Raw genomic sequence first — 19,067 nt, forward strand, 5'->3', positions numbered from 1 at the left:
ATTTTTATTTTTTAAGGGGTTCGCTAAAGGGGTTAACTAATGGGACAGGTTTATAGGGCGGGTCGTTACGGACGCGGCGATACCTAATATGTGTACTTTTATTGTTTCTTTTTTTTTTATTTTCAAAAAATGGATTTATTTGGGGGAATATTTTTTTCTTTTTTTGTAATTTATTTGGCGATTTTTTTTTTTTTTTTTAATTTTAACACTTTTTTATTTTTTTTTTACTTTATTAAATAGTCCCAGGTGGGACATCACTATTCTGTGACAGATCGCTGATCTGTCACATCACAGATCACTGTGACAGATCAGCAATCTGTCACAGGCAGTGCACTAGGCTTCCTCATGCCTGCGCTTTGCAGGCACTGAGGAAGCCAGCTTCCTGCAGGCCCCCGAAGGCCCCCGTCGCCATCTTGGATTCGGGAGCCTGCAGGAAAGGAGCCCCCGGCAGCAGCGCTGCACATTGCGCTGCCGTGGGGGGCTCAGGGAAGCACGGAGGGAGCCCCCTCCCTGCCGATGCTTCCCTTTAACTCCCGGTACACCGCGATTATATTTGATCGCGGTGTGTAAGGGGTTAACGTGTCGGGGGCGGTCCGTGACCGCCCCTGACACATTATCACAGCCGACACCCGGCACAATCAGCTGACACCCGGCCGCGATCAGCGGCGCTCACCACGTGGGCGCCGCTGATCGCGGTAGACGTACTATCCCGTCCATGGGCATAGGGGCCCGGGTCCCATGGACGGGATAGTACGTCGGATGTCAGGAAGGGGTTAAACTAATTGATTGTTTTTTAATTCCCCACAGATTTCTTGCAACTGGAGAATCCCTTTCGTCACTGCATTTCCAGTACAGACTCGGGATTTCCACCATATCTGGAATAGTGAAGTACACATGCCGTGCACTGTGGGACTCCTTAGCTGAAGAGTTTTTACCAGAGCCCACAACAGAGAGGTGGATTGAAATTTCAGAAAAGTTTCTACAGATATGTCAGTTTCCGAACTGCTTGGGCGCTGTGGACGGGAAACATATCCGCATTGTAAAGCCAGCCGGATCGGAATATTTCAATTACAAGAAATATTTTTCAATTGTCCTCATGGCCATCGCTGACGCGGAATACAAATTTATTGCTGTTGATATTGGGGCCTATGGCCGCTCCAATGACTCTCAAGTTTTCAAACTGTCTGCCATGGGGCGTAAACTGTATGGAAACACCTTCCAGTTCCCACCCCCTAGACCGCTGCCGCAAACATCTGGTCCACCTATGCCATTTGTCTGTGTAGGGGATGAAGCCTTCCAGCTGTCAGAACACCTTTTGAAACCGTACGGTAGCAGAGGATTGTCAAGAACAAAACGCATTTTTAATTACCGCCTCACAAGAGCAAGAAGAATGGTGGAATGCTCCTTTGGTATTCTGACAGCCTAATGGCGGGTCCTATTGACTGCGATCAACCTCAAGACAGAAACTGTGGACGAGGTGATCAAAGCTTGCGTGGTACTCCACAATTTTGTTATCTGCAAGGAACCCATTTCCATTGAGGACACCTCTGAAGAAACCACCTTGCAAGATTACCATGACATTACCACTAGAAATTCTGTGACGGTTTCAGTAATGAGGGACAATTTTGCACTATACTTTGTCACCTCAAGGCAGAGTACACTGGCAGGATGACAGAGTGTGAAAGATTTGTGCCCTAACCAAACTTGTGTACCTTCTGTACCAACAGTATATACCTTTGCCAACCAAAGTTGGCTATCTTGTCATGGTCTTACTATTTTTACCTTTAGGCCACAGGTGTGTACCTGGTTGTGTTTTATGTAAAGTATTTCACCTTTTAACAAAAGTTGTGTACATTGTTAGGAAATCACCAACAATAAACACAACTTTTTAGGTGAAATACTTTGCTTCAAACCCAACTGTGGCAAAAAGCTAAAATTTACCCACAGTTATATACCTGGTTTTGAATACCTTTTTACCTTTGAAATACCCTGTATTTAACCTTTTTTTTAAACATAGTTCGCCGCAGAAAGAAATGACAGACAACCATTGTAAAACGGTAATTTAACTTTTATTTAAAATATTTTTTTTTTTGTAAAATGTTTTTAAAGTTAAAAAAACTTTTAATAAAGGTTTTAAACCAAATGGGCATTTTTATTAAAAAACACACATTACAAATCTGTCTAGTGTGGGGTGGAAATACTGCTGGAGGGGCTGCGGGACACTTCGACACTGGGAGTGTGGAGAGAGGACTGGGATCGTGGTGGGGAAGGAACAGTTAGAGGTGAAGGTGTGGAAAAAGCTACAGAATGGGTGGACATGTGGGAGGCAGAAGAGGTGGTGGGCGGTGGAGTGGATGGTTGGGCAGGGACTGTAGGAGCAGATGATGTTGATGGCAAGTTGTATGGGGAAGGAGTTTGGTACGGCGAAGGAGTTTGGTACGGCGAAGGAGTTTGGTACGGCGAAGGAGTTTGGTACGGCGAAGGAGTTTGGTACGGCGAAGGAGTTTGGTATGGGGCAGGTTGCTGGTACTGGGAAGGTTGCTGGTACTGGGAAGGTTGCTGGTACTGGGGAGGTTGCTGGTACTGGGGAGGTGGCTGGTATGTATTAGGAGGGGGAGGATGGAAAGTGGCTGGAGGGGGTGCAGGTGGAGGATCTACTGGGGTGGGAGGAGGAGGTTGGGAGGTAACGTGCTGGAGAGCACCGAGGCATGAATGCATTACATGCATCTGCTGGGTAGGAGAGAGCGTTTCCATGCGCTCCACAACAGACCTGAAAAAGGTGTGGTTTGGCGAAGATCTTGCTTCTGAATGCATGGTTTGCAGAAGTGTCTTCACCTCCAGAATGCTGGAGTTGATCTGCTGAAAGCCTGCGGAGATTTGCTCTGACAAGACTTTTAGACTGTTCTGGAAAGATGCATTCAGATGCAAGAACTCTGGCGCATAAGTCTTTTCCTGACCCCGCTGCCGCCCAGTACCCGCAGGTGTACTAGAGGTGGCAGGGGCAGAAGGGTGGGGTAAAGGGAAAGCGATCTCCTCACCAGCAGCTTCATGTAATGTAGGCGGCCACGATGCTCCTGTGCTGGTGGATGGGACAGATGGGTCGAATGTGTGGGAAGGCTGGGAAGGTGCAGATGTACCGGGGAGGTCGAAGTGTCCCTCGGTGCCGGTCTCCTCAGGGATCCCCTCAGAAGGGTCCAATCGTGCAGGCTCCCGAGTGCTGCTCACCGTGCTGTGGAATAAAGATAAAAAAAAACAATTAAAATAGTGACATGGCATGGCCCTGGCTGAAAAAAAATTGTTACATCTAAACATTTTTTTTTCACATGTGGTGTGTAATATTTACCTTCTGGTGACCATTGTTTCCCGGAGGAACGACAGGGCTCGTGCGTACTTGTACTTGCTCCTGCGTCCTCCAGATCCGCTCGGGGCCCGCATCTCTTTATTGAACTCCTTCTTGAAACGATCCCTCACAGACCGCCACCGCTTCACAATTCTGTCCCCTGAAACGAGAAAGGACAAAGTGGTTAGTATACAACATCAGTGTTTCCCAAACTCCAGTCCTCATGGTCCCCAGGGGTCATGTTTTCAGGATTTCCATAGTAAATAGAAATCCTGAACACATGGTCCGTGGGGACCACGAGGACTGGAGTTTGGGAAACACTGGTTTACATCAAGCAACCGGTACTGTATATACTTACGCTCTTTAATCTGGGCCCGAGCATCGAGGTCCTCCCAGCGGCCCACAAGGAGCGAACAGATTTCCTCCCAGAGTCGTCGGGTAACAATCCGGTCAGCATGGCGGCGGTCAGCCATATTCCTAAGCGGCTCCCGTTCTCTGACGAGATCGATGAGGCGGTCCACATCAATTCCTCCATCCTCACCGTCTGAGTCGGGAGCACGCTGTGAAGGCTGTTAAAGTAAAATAGAAAAATAGCAAAATTAGTCACCACACTTTAAGACATGAAATAAAAAGTGTACCAAAATTTAACTTAAATATTATACTTACACGCTGGTGACCGCCGCGTTGCTGTCACCAACGACCCTGGGAGGCACTGCGAGGACCTCTTGGCCGAGCACCAGATTGGGAAGACTAGAGAACAAAAGAAAAAAATGTATGTGTTTGGATGTTGGCATATTTGTTTGCTGTGTGATGTCTGCGGTACATTGTTTTCTATGTGTTGTGTGTAGTGTGATGTTGTGTTTCTGCGTTTGATGCAAAAAACTTACCAATTGTGAGCCCACTACAGGTGTCTGTCCACCCCTTCCTTCTTCTTCTGGGAGCTCCTCTTCAGCTTGTGATTCCTGTTTTGAAATAAAAGGCAATGAATAGACATATATTACAGAGATGATGGATTTTGGAAATAAAAACTTACCGTCAAGCGCTGACGATGCGAGGGAGGGCTCCCAGAAGATGATGTGGTGTCCTCCTGCTGGCCAGACTCCATGGCTGTGGGTGGTGCTGCTGCTGTTGCTGCTGCCAGTGCTGCTGCTGCATCTCTTGGGCGGCTGTTGAATAAAGAGAAACAAAGGGCCAATAAATATCTTGATATTCCATGGCCCTAGTTTTGAGGAATGGGGGATTTGATAATTACCGTCTCTCATCTGCTGCTGGACTCCCCTCCCGTTGTTCAGCATGTTCCCTTTGCTGCTCCATTTGGGGTGGTGGTGGTGCTGATGGTGCTGCAGTGGTCTCCTGCCTTCTTCTGCGCTTGGTTGCTGTCTTTGGTGGCATGTTGGGTGTGGCTGAGGGTCCCACTGTCATGCTTTTATATATGTGTGCTGTGGGCAGAGCTACTGAGCATGCTCAGGCCCAAAAAACCGGATCCGGCTTTTGCCGGATCCGGCGCATTGCGGCGCTCATAGACTTTCATTGTGTGAAAAAGCTGGACGCGCCGGATCCGGCGTGTCCGGCTTTTTCGCCGGAGACAAAAAACGTTCCAGTAGCCATTTTTTCCAGAAGCCGGATTGCGACACATTGCCGGATCCGGCGAAAACCGGATGAAACGCATGGCCATCCGGCGCAAATGCAAGTCAATGGGGGGGAAACCGGATCCGGCATTGCATTTCGCCGGATCCGTTTTTTGTCAAAAGAGCCGGATCGCGCCTGACGGCGAAAACCTGATGTGTGAAAGAGGCCTTAGGGTGTGTGTGCACGTTGCGGATTCTGCTGTGGAATTTTCCGAGCGGATTTGTCTAAATCCGTAGGTCAAAAGACCTGCGGTGATCTGCGGATTTTCTGAGGATTAGCCTGTGGTTTTCCCCTGCGGTTTGACACCTGTCATGGAGCAGTTGCCAAACCGCTGCGGAATCCGCACTAAGTGACATGCTGCGGATTTAAAACCGCGGAAAATTCCGCACTGTGGGCACTGCGGTTTTCATTTTGCATTGCGTTAAATGGTACTGTACACTGCAGCAGAAACTGCTGCGGATCCGCACACACCCTTAAGTCCCCCATATACGTTAGACTAATATCAACCCAACCCACCAAACTCGACTGGTTCAGCCTGTGGTCTAATGTGTATGGGAGCACCGGCCTACTGGTGGCCATGAGAGAGAGATGTCGATCGCGCAGGGCCGATTTTGAACTGCCTTTCTCAGTGGTCTCCCTGAGAGAGACATTGACCGACGTGATAGTCAGAAGCTTTATCATAGAGAACACAGGTGCTTGGATAAGCAAGAGCTCTTGGGTGTAGAAGAGTCAGCTGAGTGACTGTCGGCTGGGATGGCTGTCCGCGAAGCACCGTTCAGCCAACAGCTACCCAATGTGTATGACCAGCCTTATAGACGCTTCTAGCAAAATGCTTGGAAATGCTAATGAAGAATATGTGGAAGATTGCAGGAAACGACCGTTGGGCATGTTCACATGGGGAACATCTTGCCTGGGCTTTCTGGCATTGTGGAAATGATGTTTGGAAACGGCCACACGGCGCTGAGCGAGAGCTGCACACTTTGGTGTAGATCCGGCTCAGTTTTTCTATTCTGTGTGCACATGTCCTTAGTCCATTAATGTACTACTATTGTAGCCAAAATAACTATTCTTTATGGCTGCAAATAATTACATATTTTTTCCAGGAAGTGAAAAGCACAAACTGCAGATAGTGGCTGAAGAGGAGCGTGAGGAACCCATTCTTCAGGACCTGGCAATGGCTGTGGAGAAAGTCACCGGGGTAGCAAGTGCCTCACAGAAACTTATATATAAGGGTACATTTCTAATACGTTGTCTAATGTTAGTCTGCTAGCATGTGTATTCGGAGAACATAAGGGGTCCGCCACCTTTTAATAATGGACCTGATAGCCGCTTCTCGAGCTGACTCCAAGGTGTATACTGGTGTGCATCCCGAGTTGCTCTGTAAATTGGATTTCGCTGCCTTTGACGGTTTGCACAATAAAACGGTGTAAAACCAGTAACTTTTTCATGGAGACTGTCATCAATTTAATATACATCTCATACAGGGTTGGGGTTAACAGAATAAGGGGGCATGTTAACAGATTAGTACTATAATACAGAGCTCATGGTCTTCTGTAATTGCTGTGATCACTCAGTTCACAGTCTAGTGTAGACAGTTTCTTTACATGTAATATTTCTGATCTACAAAATGATAAACAAAATATAATTTTCATAGGCCAAAGGCGCGCAGGTGAGGCTGTGTTCACACGCTGCAGCCATAAAACAGGTAAAAACTGCAGCGACCCTGAGCTGCTACAGTCCTAAAGGGACTCTGTCAGCACACAATGACTGTTCAAACTAAAGGCCCCGTCACACACAGCGATCTCACTAGCGAGATTGCTGATTTTGTGACACATCAGCGATCTCTCCAGCGAGAAGAAGAAAAGGGCAGAGATAGAGGGAAAACAAGCAGGAGGGAAGGTGCACTTAAAAAAGCCTCTATTATTACTTGGACAACATCTCCTCATACTCCCTGCGCTTGGCCTCCATAAAATAATAAAGCCTATACTCCCGTGCCAGTGCCGTTCCCACGGTGTTGGCCCTCCGCCTTCTGGGGCTTGCATGCGGTTGTTGTGACACCGGTGCCAAATCAGCGCTGGCGTCACTGTCTACACCTTCGTACATTTCGAACATAAAGAGGAAGTCCGGGCTGGAGCTGGTTTCGGACTTCCTCTTCCTGCTCATTTTGACAGGAGGCGGGGACAGTGATGCTGTTTGGACGCCAGTGTCACAATAGCCACACGCAAGCCCCAGGAGACGAAGTGCCGATAGCACTGGCATGGTAGGTGAGTATAGGCTTTATTATTTTATAGGGGCCAAACATTTTGACCAAGAAGGGGTTGTCCTAATAGCTGACAACCCCTTTAAATCTTTGGCCACGTCATGATTCACCCAGCACCTCTACCTGCTGTGAACATTGATTCTGTGCAGACTGTCCCTTTAAGGTTTTCCAACCACATTGTGGCTGTAGCATGGCAACACAGACTTAGGATCACTGATTACCATGAATGTCTCACTTGCTCATCACAGTTTTTTTCTGCCACAGCAAAGGTTTGTAAGATAATGTGTTAGACTAGATTTGGCAATCCTTTCTTTAGATTTAGAAGCGTGCAGTCCTCTTGTTATGTAACAACTAGGAAATCAAAGTGTTTACTGGCTGCCATAAAGTAACCTATGTCCCATGACACACTGTTACATCATAGGAACTGTGATGTAATGGCACAATCAATTGTCCTGTTTCCAAGGCTTAGGATTGGAGGTGCCCACTATCCCTCAGACTTCCAGATTGTCAGAAGGCAGTGTGCTCTTGATTGACAGTTCAGAACAATGGTGTTGATGCTCCTCTGGCCGTGATGCTGCAAGTGGAGGCAGTGTTACTTCAGCATCAGAGGAGTGTAGGGGCATTGCAGTTGGCCATATCCGGCAATATGGAAGCTTTGGAGCAGCGCTTGCCTAGGAGACCCGTCAACACCGAGGCAATGAGCATAAATTATAAAATTAAAAATTCCCTTTTAGGCCACGTTCACACGTTTAGTATTGGTCAGTATTATACATCAGTATTTGTAAGCCCAAACCAGGAGTGGGTGATAAATTCAGAAGTGGTGACGTGTTTCTATTATACTTTTCCTCTGATTGTCCCACTCCTGATTTTAACTTACAAATACTGAAGTAAAAACTTGATCAACTGCTAAACGTGTCCTTACTCTCGAAACCAGAGTTGTTTTTTTTTTTGTTTTTTTTTACTGGTAAATTGGCAAATGTTAACAAGTAAATTGTATTGTTAATGATTTTAATGAAGATAATACTGTGGTCAGTGCTCATACAGCACATTGTTTTTCTGGCAAAATTAAATATACAGTTGAAAAGTCAATTAAAAAGCCACAATTTTTACGTGTAAACATGTTTTTTTTTTTTAAAAGGGCATTTTTCACCCTTTTTTTTGACTATTAGTTGCCGCCACTGACATCAGGGGCTTATCTACAGCATTCTGTAGTGCTGTAGATAAGCCCCCGATGTAACCTGAAAGATAAGAAAAACACGTTAGATTATACTCACCGGAGGGGGCGGTCCGGTCCGATGGGTGTTGCAGTCCGGTCCGGCTCCTCCCATCTTCATACGACGCCGTCCTCTTCTTCCCTTCCTGTAGTGGCTCCAGCGCAGGCGCACTGCTCTGCCCTGTTGAGGGCAGAGCAGAGTCCTGCAGTGCGCAGGTGTCGGGAGAGGTCCGGCGCCTGCGCACTGCAGTATTTAGCTCTGCCCTCAACAGGGCAGAGCAGTGCGCCTGCGCCAGTACAGGAAGGGAAGAAGAGGACGGCATCGTATGAAAATGGGAGGCGCCGGACCGGACCTCCCCCTCCGGTGAGTATAATCTAACGTGTTTTTCTTATCTTTCAGGTTACATCGGGGGATTATCTACAGCATTACAGAATGCTGTAGATAAGCCCCTGATGTCAATGCCGGCAGCTGATAGTCAAAAAAAATAGGGTGACAGATTCCCTTTTAATGATATTTTCAAACCAAAGAGTAAAAATATTTATTGTACTTGAAAATTCATCAAATCAAAAACGTACTGTAATTGGGGTGAAACCATTCATCATGATTAGTACGTGTGGTAGATTTTTCCAAATTCCACTTTAGTGTAATTATCCACCAAATTGAGTGCTGCCCAGCACCAGAACACGTTTTACTTAACCTCCATCTGGGGATACCGGAAAAGTGCTGACCATGGCTCATGCAGTAGGCAGCCACCCACTAAATAATCATTCTAAACCTACCCTCATATACTGTAAGTGTACGAAGCAATCATGTTTTTATAAGTTTTCTTTGCACAGATGTCTATTAAAGGGAATCTGTCAGTTGGTTTTTGCTACCTCATCTGATAGCAGCCTTATGTAGGCAAATATATGGTGAGTCCAGCTATGTATTACTTAGTTTACTGGGTGCAGCAGATCTGACACAAGTGGAGCTTTTAGATTTAGAATGAAGCAGCTGGGAAAGCTAACCCCGCCCACACCAGGCTTACTGTGTATACAAAGTCCATAGACAGTGAGTTGCTTATCACAGGAAGCGGTGTGGTCTGACTAGTGTAGTCCAGTAATGTTAATCTTAGGATAAATGCTCCATAGTTAGTAAACAACAGTATGAACTTTGACAAGTGACACATCCCTGAATTCTGTGTTCCAGCCTCTATCTCCTGCTGTCTTCAGCATAGCAAAAACCTGCTGACGGATTCTCTTTAAGAGTACACCAGATTCTTATTTCATTGTGCATTGTTTCCATGTATTAAGGGAAATCGCTTAAGGAAATGGAAAAGACACTTTCATCACTGGGCATCAGGAATGGCTGTAAAATAATGCTAATTGGAAAGAAGGTAAATGTAGTCATTACTTGTTTCTGGTTAATTGGTAGGTGATGTGTGAACAAGTACTTGGTGAAAGGTAAATATTCCTTCTAGAATGGTTCTAATCACAGAATTAAATGCTATGGATGATTGCTAGGCTGCGCGATAACATTGTGGTTGCTCAGCTCCATCATCTGTGACCCCTTTTGATTTGAAGAATGGAACAACTTTCCATTGCATTTTGTTCTGTACAGTGTTGCTGGAAGTGTTTCTATGTGTGGAAACAGGGCTCAGTCCTTCTAAGGATCAGTAGGCCTCCAGAAAAATGGATCTCACTGATCAGTAAGTGACTTCATACCACTTGATGATCGCCCTCTCCAATGATATCTATGGCAGTTACTGAAAGAACAAAGCAAGCAGCATTCCTCTTGCTGTAACTTCCGTTGGCTTCAATGGAAGATGTAATACATATTTAATGAGTTTTTTAGGTTAAGGCCAGATTATTTCAATGTTTTTGATCACCAAGCTAATTTTAGATGTATACAAACTTGACACCTTTATCTTAATTCAAAACTTAAAATTTCTTACCCCATTAACATTTGTGCTAAAATGTACAAAAATAAAACCTGAATTTACAAGTCAACCTAAATTCCTATTATACACCTATAACAATATATATTTTTTTTAATATAGACACCTGTTAAAATGCCAACCAAGCACATTAGTGCCTTTATGCAATGTTGCGCCAAAGCATAGTGTTGTTAAAAAGGAAAAAAAAGACCAATTCATGTGTATGATTAAAAAGACAGACCCGTGTCAAGCCTTAGACACCCAGGACTTCCTAGAAATAAATGAAATTTGCAAGGATTATACATGTTGCTTGCATTAACATGCAAGGAGTCGAAAGATGATCTTTATTAAAACCACGCAATTGAAAGGATTTTGTCGTCAGGTTTTTGCTACTCATCTGAGAGCAGGATAATATAGGGGCAGAGATCCTGATTCCAGTGATGTGTCACTGAGCTGAATGCTGTCATTTTGATAATCACAGTTTTATCTGTCGTAGATCTAGCGGTTCTCTGAATGTTGAGCTCTGTATAACTCAGGCCACACCACTGATGGACAGCTTTCTGCCCATGTACGAGAAGCTGCCAGTCAGTGGTGGTGGAGTTATACAGAGCCCATCAATATGCCTGACTACCTGGCAGCAGGTTTACTAGTGCTCTAATGATGATCTCCTATTGATAAGACTGTGATTTCATCAAAACTACACTAAGCAGTCAAGTAAATGACATATTGCTTGGACTAGGGTCTCTGTCTCTACCTTGTGCTGCCCTCAGTTTAGGTGGTAAAAACCTGGTGACGCATTATTTTTAAAAGGAACCTGTGAGGTCCCCCATGCCCTTCAACCCAGCAGCAATCACTTATTTATGAGTAGATTATCTGCCTAACCAGCCCTGTATAACGTTTTTCCATACAAATGAGGTTTGAAAAAAGCATGTACATTGCCCCTGTTTCCTATGCTAATGAGGGCTAGTCAATGGGGCGTTAGTTTCACCCAGACTAGTCAGCTCTCTTTCCATGTTATCATGCCCCTGTGGCTGTGATAGCATAATTTACATGAGCGGCGTCATCGCCACTCATGCAAATCTGACACCAATAGACAGGGGGCGATGTGAGGAGGTGGTGTGTGAGAGGGAGACACTGAATGCTCGGTCTGTTAGGTATGATGAGATCCAGGATAGGGCCAAGTCTGTGATGCCAAGAGATGAGAGAGTCTGTAGCAGGAGGGAATGGTCTACGGTGTCGAAGGCAGAGGACAGGTCCAGGAGAAGGAGGACAGAGTAGTGTCGCTTGCTCTTGGCGGTTAGTAAGTCGTTAGTGACTTTAGTTAGGGCAGTTTCAGTTGAGTGATGCGGTCGGAAGCCAGATTGTAACCGGTCAAAGAGTGAACAGGAGGAGCGGTTGGAGGACAGTTCAAGATATACATGCTGTTCCAGTAAGGCGTAAGGGAGAAGAGATATCGGGTGATAGTTAGACACAGAGGATGGATCAAGGGAGGGCTTTTTGAGGATGGGTGTGATTGCAGCAACAATATTGCACCCTTGTCTGCCTGTTAAGGGTATGTGCCCGCGATCCGAAGTTGTGGCTGGTTTGATTCTCCGTATTTATGCAGCATCAAATCCGCAGCAGCCAGATATGACAACATAGTGGATTGGATTTCAAGAAATCCCATGTCCTCTATGCGTCCACAGACGCCTGCAGATCACCCGCGGGCACTGACATGCGGCGCGTCTTTCAGGACCGCAGCATGTCAATTTTTCTAGTCTCCGCAAGAGAAATTACATAAATAGAAATGTATTGAACGAGGTAAATCCCCTTGGTTCAGTGAACACCTGTAGATTCAGCTACGTTCAATAGAAGGCAGCACTTTGGACTCAGAATATACGCTGACAACATGACATACGGGTCTCCAGAGCTGAGAGACTTCCTGTCATGTGCAGTGCATGTCAGGAAGTCTCTGAAGTCAGTGTACTGAAAGTGCAGCACTGACAGCTTATATGGCATGCAGATCTGCATGCTTATAGAAGCGATCAGCCTGCACAAAATGAGTGTCCCATAGTGGGACACAGTGTAAAAGTAAGAATTAAATAAAAAAAAATTAAAAAAAAAAATCAATATTCCTTAAATATTTTAAAAAATCTAAACAATAAAAGTACATATATTCAGGATTGCCGCGTCCATAACGACCCGACCTATAAAACTGTCCCACTAGTTAACCCCTTTAGTGAACCCCTTCAAAAAAAAAAAAAAAAAAAAGGCAAAAAACAATGCTTTATCATCATACTGCCGGGCAAAAAGTGTAATCGCACGTGATCAAAAAGATGGATATAAATAACCATGGTACCGCTGAAAACGTCATCTTGTCCCGCAAAAAAACGAGCCGCCAAACAGCATCATCAGCGGAAAAATAAAAGTTATAGCTCGCAGAACAAAGGGATGCAAAAATAATTGTTTTTATTGTATAAAAGCGCCAAAACACAAAAAAATGATATTAATGAGGTATCGCTGTAATCATACTGACCCGAAGAATAAAACTGCTTTATCAATTTTACCACACGCGGAACAGTATAAACGCCTCCCAAAAGAGATACATGAATTGCTGGTTTTTGCTCATTCTGCCTCCCAAAAATCAGAATTAGAAGCGATCAAAAGATGTCGTGTGCCCGAAAATGGTACCAATAAAAACATCAACTCGTCCCACAAAAAACAAGACCTCACATGACTCTGTGGGCCAAAATATGGAAAAATTATAACTCTATGCACATGGGTAGGAGAAACAGATGCTACAATTACTTACTAAATGGGAAACTGCTGGGGAAATCAGACATGGAAAAAGACTTGGGCATCTTAGTCAATAAGAAGCTAAATTGGAGTGCCCAGTGTCAGGCAGCTGCCACCAAAGCAAATAGGGTCATGGGATGCATTAGAAGAGGTCTGGGGACACGAGATGAAAACATAATTCTCCCTCTGTACAAATCACTCGTCAGACCACACTTGGAGTATTGTGTGCAATTTTGGACGCCGGTGCTCAAGAAAGACATTACTGAACTTGAAAGGGTTCAAAGGCGGGCTACTAAAATGATAAATGAAGTTGGTTCACTACAATACCCAGAAAGGTTATCAAAATTAGGTCTATTTACTCTAGAAAAGAGAAGACTTAGGGGAGACTTAATATATATATGTACAAGTATATCAGAGGGCAATACAGAAATCTCTCCAATGAACTGTTTGTACCAAGGACTGTGACAAGAACAAGGGGGCATTCTCTTCGTTTGGAGGAAAGACAATTTCTGCACCAGCATAGAAGAGGGTTCTTCACGGTAAGAGCAGTGAGGCTCTGGAATTCTCTTCCTGAGGAAGTGGTGATGGCCAACTCACTGAATGCATTTAAGAAAGGAATGGATGCTTTTCTTGTGAGTAACAGTATAGAAGGCTACGAATAACATAATATTATAGGTAGATGGTTGACCCAGCTTAGGGGAAGGAATTTTTTTCCCTATGGAGAAAATTGGCTTCTACTCTGTGGGTTTTTTGCCTCTTCCCCAGGATCAACAATGCAGAACAGCTGCACTAAAAATAGGCTGAACTAGATGGACATAAGGTCTTCCGTCAGCCTTCAAAACTATGTTACTATGTTACTCAAAATTTGGTGATGCAAAAACTATTTTTGCAATAAAAAACGTCTTTTAGTGTGTGACAGCTGCCAAACATAACCCGCTATAAATAGTAAATCAAACCCCCCTTTATCACCCCCTTAGTTAGGGAAAAATAATAAAATAAAAAAAGTATTTATTTCTATTTTCCGGTTAGGGTTGGGGTTAAAGTTAGGGTTATAGGGGTGTGTTGGGGTTAGGGTTGGAGTTAGAATTGGGGGGGTTTCCACTGTTTAAGCACATCAGGGGCTCTCCAAACGCAGCATGGCGTCTGATCTGAATTCCAGCAAGTTTTGCATTGAAAAGTCGAACAGCGCTCCTTCCCTTCTGAGCTCTGCCATGCACCCAAACAGTGGTTTATCCCCACATATAGGGTATCAGCATACTCAGGACAAATTGCACAACAACATTTGGTGTCCAATCTCTCCTTTTACCCTTGGGAAAATAAAAAATTGAGGGCGAAACGATAATTTTTGTGAAAAAAAATGTTTTTTTTTTCTTACGGCTCTACATTATAAACTTCTGTGAAGCACTTGGGAGTTCAAAGTGCTCACCACACATCTATATAAGTTCCGTAGGGGATCTACTTTCCAAAATGGTGTTATTTGTGGGGGCTTTCCGCTGTTTAGGCACATCAGGGGCTCTCCAAACGTGACGTGGCGTCCGATCTCAATTCCAGCAAATTTTGCATTGAAAAGTCAAATGGCGCTCCTTCCCTTCTGAGCTCTGCCATGCGCCCAAATAGTGGTTTACCCCACATATCAGGTGTCAGCATACTCAGGACAAATTACACAATAGCTTCTGGGGTCCAGTTTCTCCTGTTACCCTTGGTAAAATGAAGCAAATTGGATCTGAAGTAAATTTTTTGTGAAAAAAAAGTTAAATGTTCATTTTTTTTTTTTTTAAACATTCCAAAAATTCCTGTGAAGCACCTGAAGGGTTAATAAATGTCTTGAATGCGTTTTGGTCACTTTGAGGGGTGCAGTTTTTAGAATGGTGTCACTTTTGGGTATTTTCTATGATATAGACCCCTCAGTGACTTCAAATGTGATGTGGTCCGTAAAAAATAAAATGGTGGTGTAAAAATGAGAAATCGCTGGTCAACTTTTAACCCTTATAACTTCCTAACAAAAAAAAAATTTGGTTTCAAAATTGTGCTGATGTCAAGTAAACATGTGGGAAATGTTACCTATTTAGTATTTTGTGTGACATATTTCTGTGATTTAAGAGCATGAGAATTCAAAGTTGGAAAATTGCGTGGTCAGAATTGTAATAATTGGCCTGATCATTAACACGCAGACCACCCTTGGGGGTAAGGGGTTAAATTTGTAAAAATATTTTTCTAGATAAATATTCAGCCTGTAATAGAAAAAAAAAAGGAAGGCGACTTTCATGTAATTAAAGGTAATCTCTCATGAGTATTTTGTTCCTCAAACTGACATGTTCCTGCCACTTCCATGCTGATTTAGATCCATACTCTGATTGTAAAATCCGTTTTGTCATCTTATGAAATCTAGCATTTAAAATCCTATGTAACGGAGTCCCAAGTATTTGGGGTGGGACATTGCACTTCTCTTGCCTGCCCTCCCTCTGGCTATTCCCCCCACCTGTTGCCTGACTGACAGGTTACATGATACCGACACTTCTTCGCTGCTGCTCGTATCTGAGACACTTGTTTCCTCAGATGGGGAGGCACATGCGCAGATTGATACACTGGTTCGAGTTACGTCAGGAGGGCATGACTGCTCATGTGATAGATCAGTCAGGGAAGGCAGGTCCGTGAAACAAGAGTGACTTGTCAGTCAGCCTTGGGGGACTAGTGGCAGCCATGGAATAGGACGTGAGGGCACATGAGCTTCATGTGGATTGTCTCACACCGCCACACTTGTAGCTCATTTGCATATGATTTTAAACACTGGATTTCTCATAGATGGCAAAACGGATTTCTGCTTTCAAGGTGTGGATTTAATCAGAATAACCGTCTTGTAATCATCCAATTTTCTGCTTGCAGGAAACGAACATTACATATGGGGGCCTTGTTGAATGTTTGGGATGTTAAATGTTGTTTATTGTGTATTTATGATGGTATTTGTCCACTCTGAACCACACACGGCTTATTTCATTTGGTATTTTCTTCCTTTCTTACTCTACTTTTGATCAAAAGAACTATCCAGAGGAAGAGTCTGAATTAAAGAAGCTAAAGGATTTGGAAAAATCTGTTGAGCAAATTGCAACCAAACTAGAAGATGTTAGCAAGGAACTGTCTGGCCTACAGAAGGTTATGTGTCAACCTACCGTATATATTAACATTTCTAGCTTTACTGGAACCATGTACTTGGTGCGGAGCATAAGTCATGTATTTAATCAGCTTAAATTAGTATTAGTTTGTTTAATTGGGAGATTCCGAGTAATTGTAAAATAAGCTGTTTTTTTTTTTTTACATTTTTGAAATTCTATAACATCCTTCCAAAATATTTTAATTTGTTCTATAGGGTTTTCTTAGTAAAAGTCTTCAAGTGGAAGCACTTGGTAAACTCGACAAAAGGATAAAGACAACTGTGGAGCAGTTTATGAAAGTCCTGGAAGAGATGGATTCTATGGTAAGACATAGAATTATAGAATGTTAGAGTTGGAAGGGACCTCCAGGGTCATCGTGTCCAACCCCCTGCTCAATGCAGGATTCACTATACCGTCTCAGGCAAATGGCTGTCCAGCCTCTGTTTGAAGACTTGCATTGAAGGAGAACTCACCACCTCTCGTGGCAGCCTGTTCCAATCATTGATCGCCCTCACTGTCAATAAGTTTTTTTCTAATATCTAATCTGTATCTTCTCCCTTTCAGTTTTATACCATTGCCTCTAGTGTTTCCATGTGCAAATGAGAGTAATGATGATCTACACACACATCCCTGTTTGGGTTAAAGGGGATTTATGTGACTTTTTAAAACTAAAGAAAAAAATGCGCATAAGCCTTAACAGGCAGGTAGTTCCTACGTATCAGGCTGTTGTGCTCAGCGCCTTTTTGCGACAGCACAGAGTGCCGCATCTGCTGGCAATTCAGCTGCTCCCTGTCAACATTGCAGGGCTGCTCTGTTGATGTGACGTCATTCTGATTGACAGCCTACTGCTCCAGTTTGACAGCTGGCTCCCTGTTCACTTTCAGCATGACATCAAAAGTTCTGCCCTGTCAAGAGAGCAGAGCGGAAAAGAAGCTACCACTCTTTTAACATGACAGCAGAGGCATCTGAATCGCTGGCAGGAGCAGTCTGTGACCGCTCTGTGCAGGCAAAGAACAGTGCCGAAAACAACAGGCAGATAGGTAAGAACTACCTGCCTATTGGCGCTTAATTGTTTGCTGGCACTACAGCTTTGTCACATTTTATGTCATCCAGGTTCCTAAATTTGATAGTCCTATCTTAAGAATAGGGTTTTGTCTTACCAGCACCGCTACTGATGGGCCGATTGGATGAGCTGCAACTGATAAATATATTCTGCTTGTCAGATTTGCCGAAAATATGGCAGTTTTTTTTCCCACATTATACTTTCACAAACTCTCATGATCTTAAATGTATTTTTCTGGGAATAACTTTTTTTTTTTGCTACATAAGTCTGTGCTGGGTTAAAATGATAAAAAAAAAGCTATCAGTACCCCTCCCTGGGTCCAACATGGCCTCTTCATTAATGCTCTGGTCTTTGTCTCTGGCTGCAGTGGTAGCGTAACAACTTCAGCGCACATCTCCGTTGCAACCAATCTCAGTTCTTTGGCTTCTGCTTTGGCATAATCACTGAGCTTAGCGATTGGCTACAGTGGTGATTTGTGCTGTAGTTGTGGATGTAAGCAGCAATACACATGAAATATGTATTCAGTCTTTTACATCCAGTTGGTCCAGCATCACATCATGTTCCCCGCTCCTTTTATGTTTACAATGGCTGCAGACATCACAGCCTGCATGCCCCACATGACAACTGCTTAATCCCTTTCCGACATTGGGCATAATAGTACGCTGATGGCGGACTCTGCCTGTTTGGTGCTGGCTCCGACGCTGAGCACACACCTTTCCGGCACATGACAGCTGATCTATACCGCTGACGTGCCTGCAACAGCTACGGGTGGAATCGCGATCCACCCGCGGCTGTTAGCTAGTTAAATGCCGGTGTCAATCTCTGTCAACAGCATTTAACTTGCTCTTACAGGAAGCGCGTCACTAGTCTCGCCCATCAGTGACCCTGTCACATGGTCGCAGGTCACTGATGGGTCGGCGTGACATCCAGAGGCTTGTAGCAGACGTCTGTGGTTGTCATTGCCAGATTGCTGTGAGAGCCGCCCTGTGGTCGGCGCTCATAGCAATTAAGACTTTCTGCTACACACAGGCGATCTGTTCATCGCCTGTGTTTAGCAGAAGCGATCAAAGTACTGCAGCTTCTAAAAGGTTTTAAAGAAAAAAAATAAACATTCAAATCACCCCCCTTTTGCCCCATTCAAAATAAAACAATAAAAAAAATCATATATACACATATTTGGTATCACCGCATTCAGAATCGCCCGATCTATCAATATAAAAAAAAAATTAATCCGATAGCTAAACGGCGTAATGAGAAAAAAATTCAAAGCATCAGAATTACGTTTTGTTTTTGGTTGCCGCGGCGCTACATTGCAACAAAATGCATTAACCGGTGATCAAAAGATTGTATCTACATCAAAATGATATCAATAAAAAAGCCAGCTCAGTGTGCAAAAAATAAGCCCTCACCCAGCCCCAAACCACGAAAAATAGAGACTACAGGTCTAGGAAAATGGTGACTTTTTTTAACCAAATTTAGAATTTTTTTTTCACCACTTAAACAAAAAAGAACGTAGACATGTTTGGTGTCAATGAACTCATAATGACCTAGAGAATCATAATGGAAGGTAAGTTTTAGCTTTTAGTGAAAATGGTAAAAAACAAAACAAAAAGCAACTGTGGAATAGCACTTTTTTTTCTAATTTCACTGCACTTTAATTTTATTCCCATTTTCCAGTACAGTATATGTTAAAACCAATGGTGATGTTCAAAAGTACAACTT

The 19,067-nt window shown here is 43.9% G+C and overlaps 1 protein-coding gene across 2 annotated transcripts in view; it reads left to right on the forward strand.

Moving 5' to 3' along the window:
• BAG1 (BAG cochaperone 1) overlaps positions 1-19,067 on the forward strand; it is a 135,573-nt gene that overhangs the window by 17,138 nt on the left and 99,368 nt on the right. For both annotated transcript variants that reach the window (XR_012234509.1, XM_073587725.1), the window contains exons 2-5: positions 6,073-6,201; positions 9,736-9,818; positions 16,170-16,283; positions 16,498-16,605. Coding sequence is in view for 1 of the 2 variants with exons in the window: in XM_073587725.1 (XP_073443826.1) it covers positions 6,073-6,201; positions 9,736-9,818; positions 16,170-16,283; positions 16,498-16,605 (434 nt within the window). In the remaining variant the exon portion in view is untranslated. The remainder of the gene's footprint in view (positions 1-6,072; positions 6,202-9,735; positions 9,819-16,169; positions 16,284-16,497; positions 16,606-19,067) is intronic.

The sequence above is a fragment of the Dendrobates tinctorius genome, unplaced genomic scaffold (genome assembly GCF_039654945.1).
Source record: "Dendrobates tinctorius isolate UK_male_01 unplaced genomic scaffold, ASM3965494v1 ptg000102l, whole genome shotgun sequence".
In the NCBI taxonomy this organism is placed as follows: Eukaryota; Metazoa; Chordata; class Amphibia; order Anura; family Dendrobatidae; genus Dendrobates; species Dendrobates tinctorius.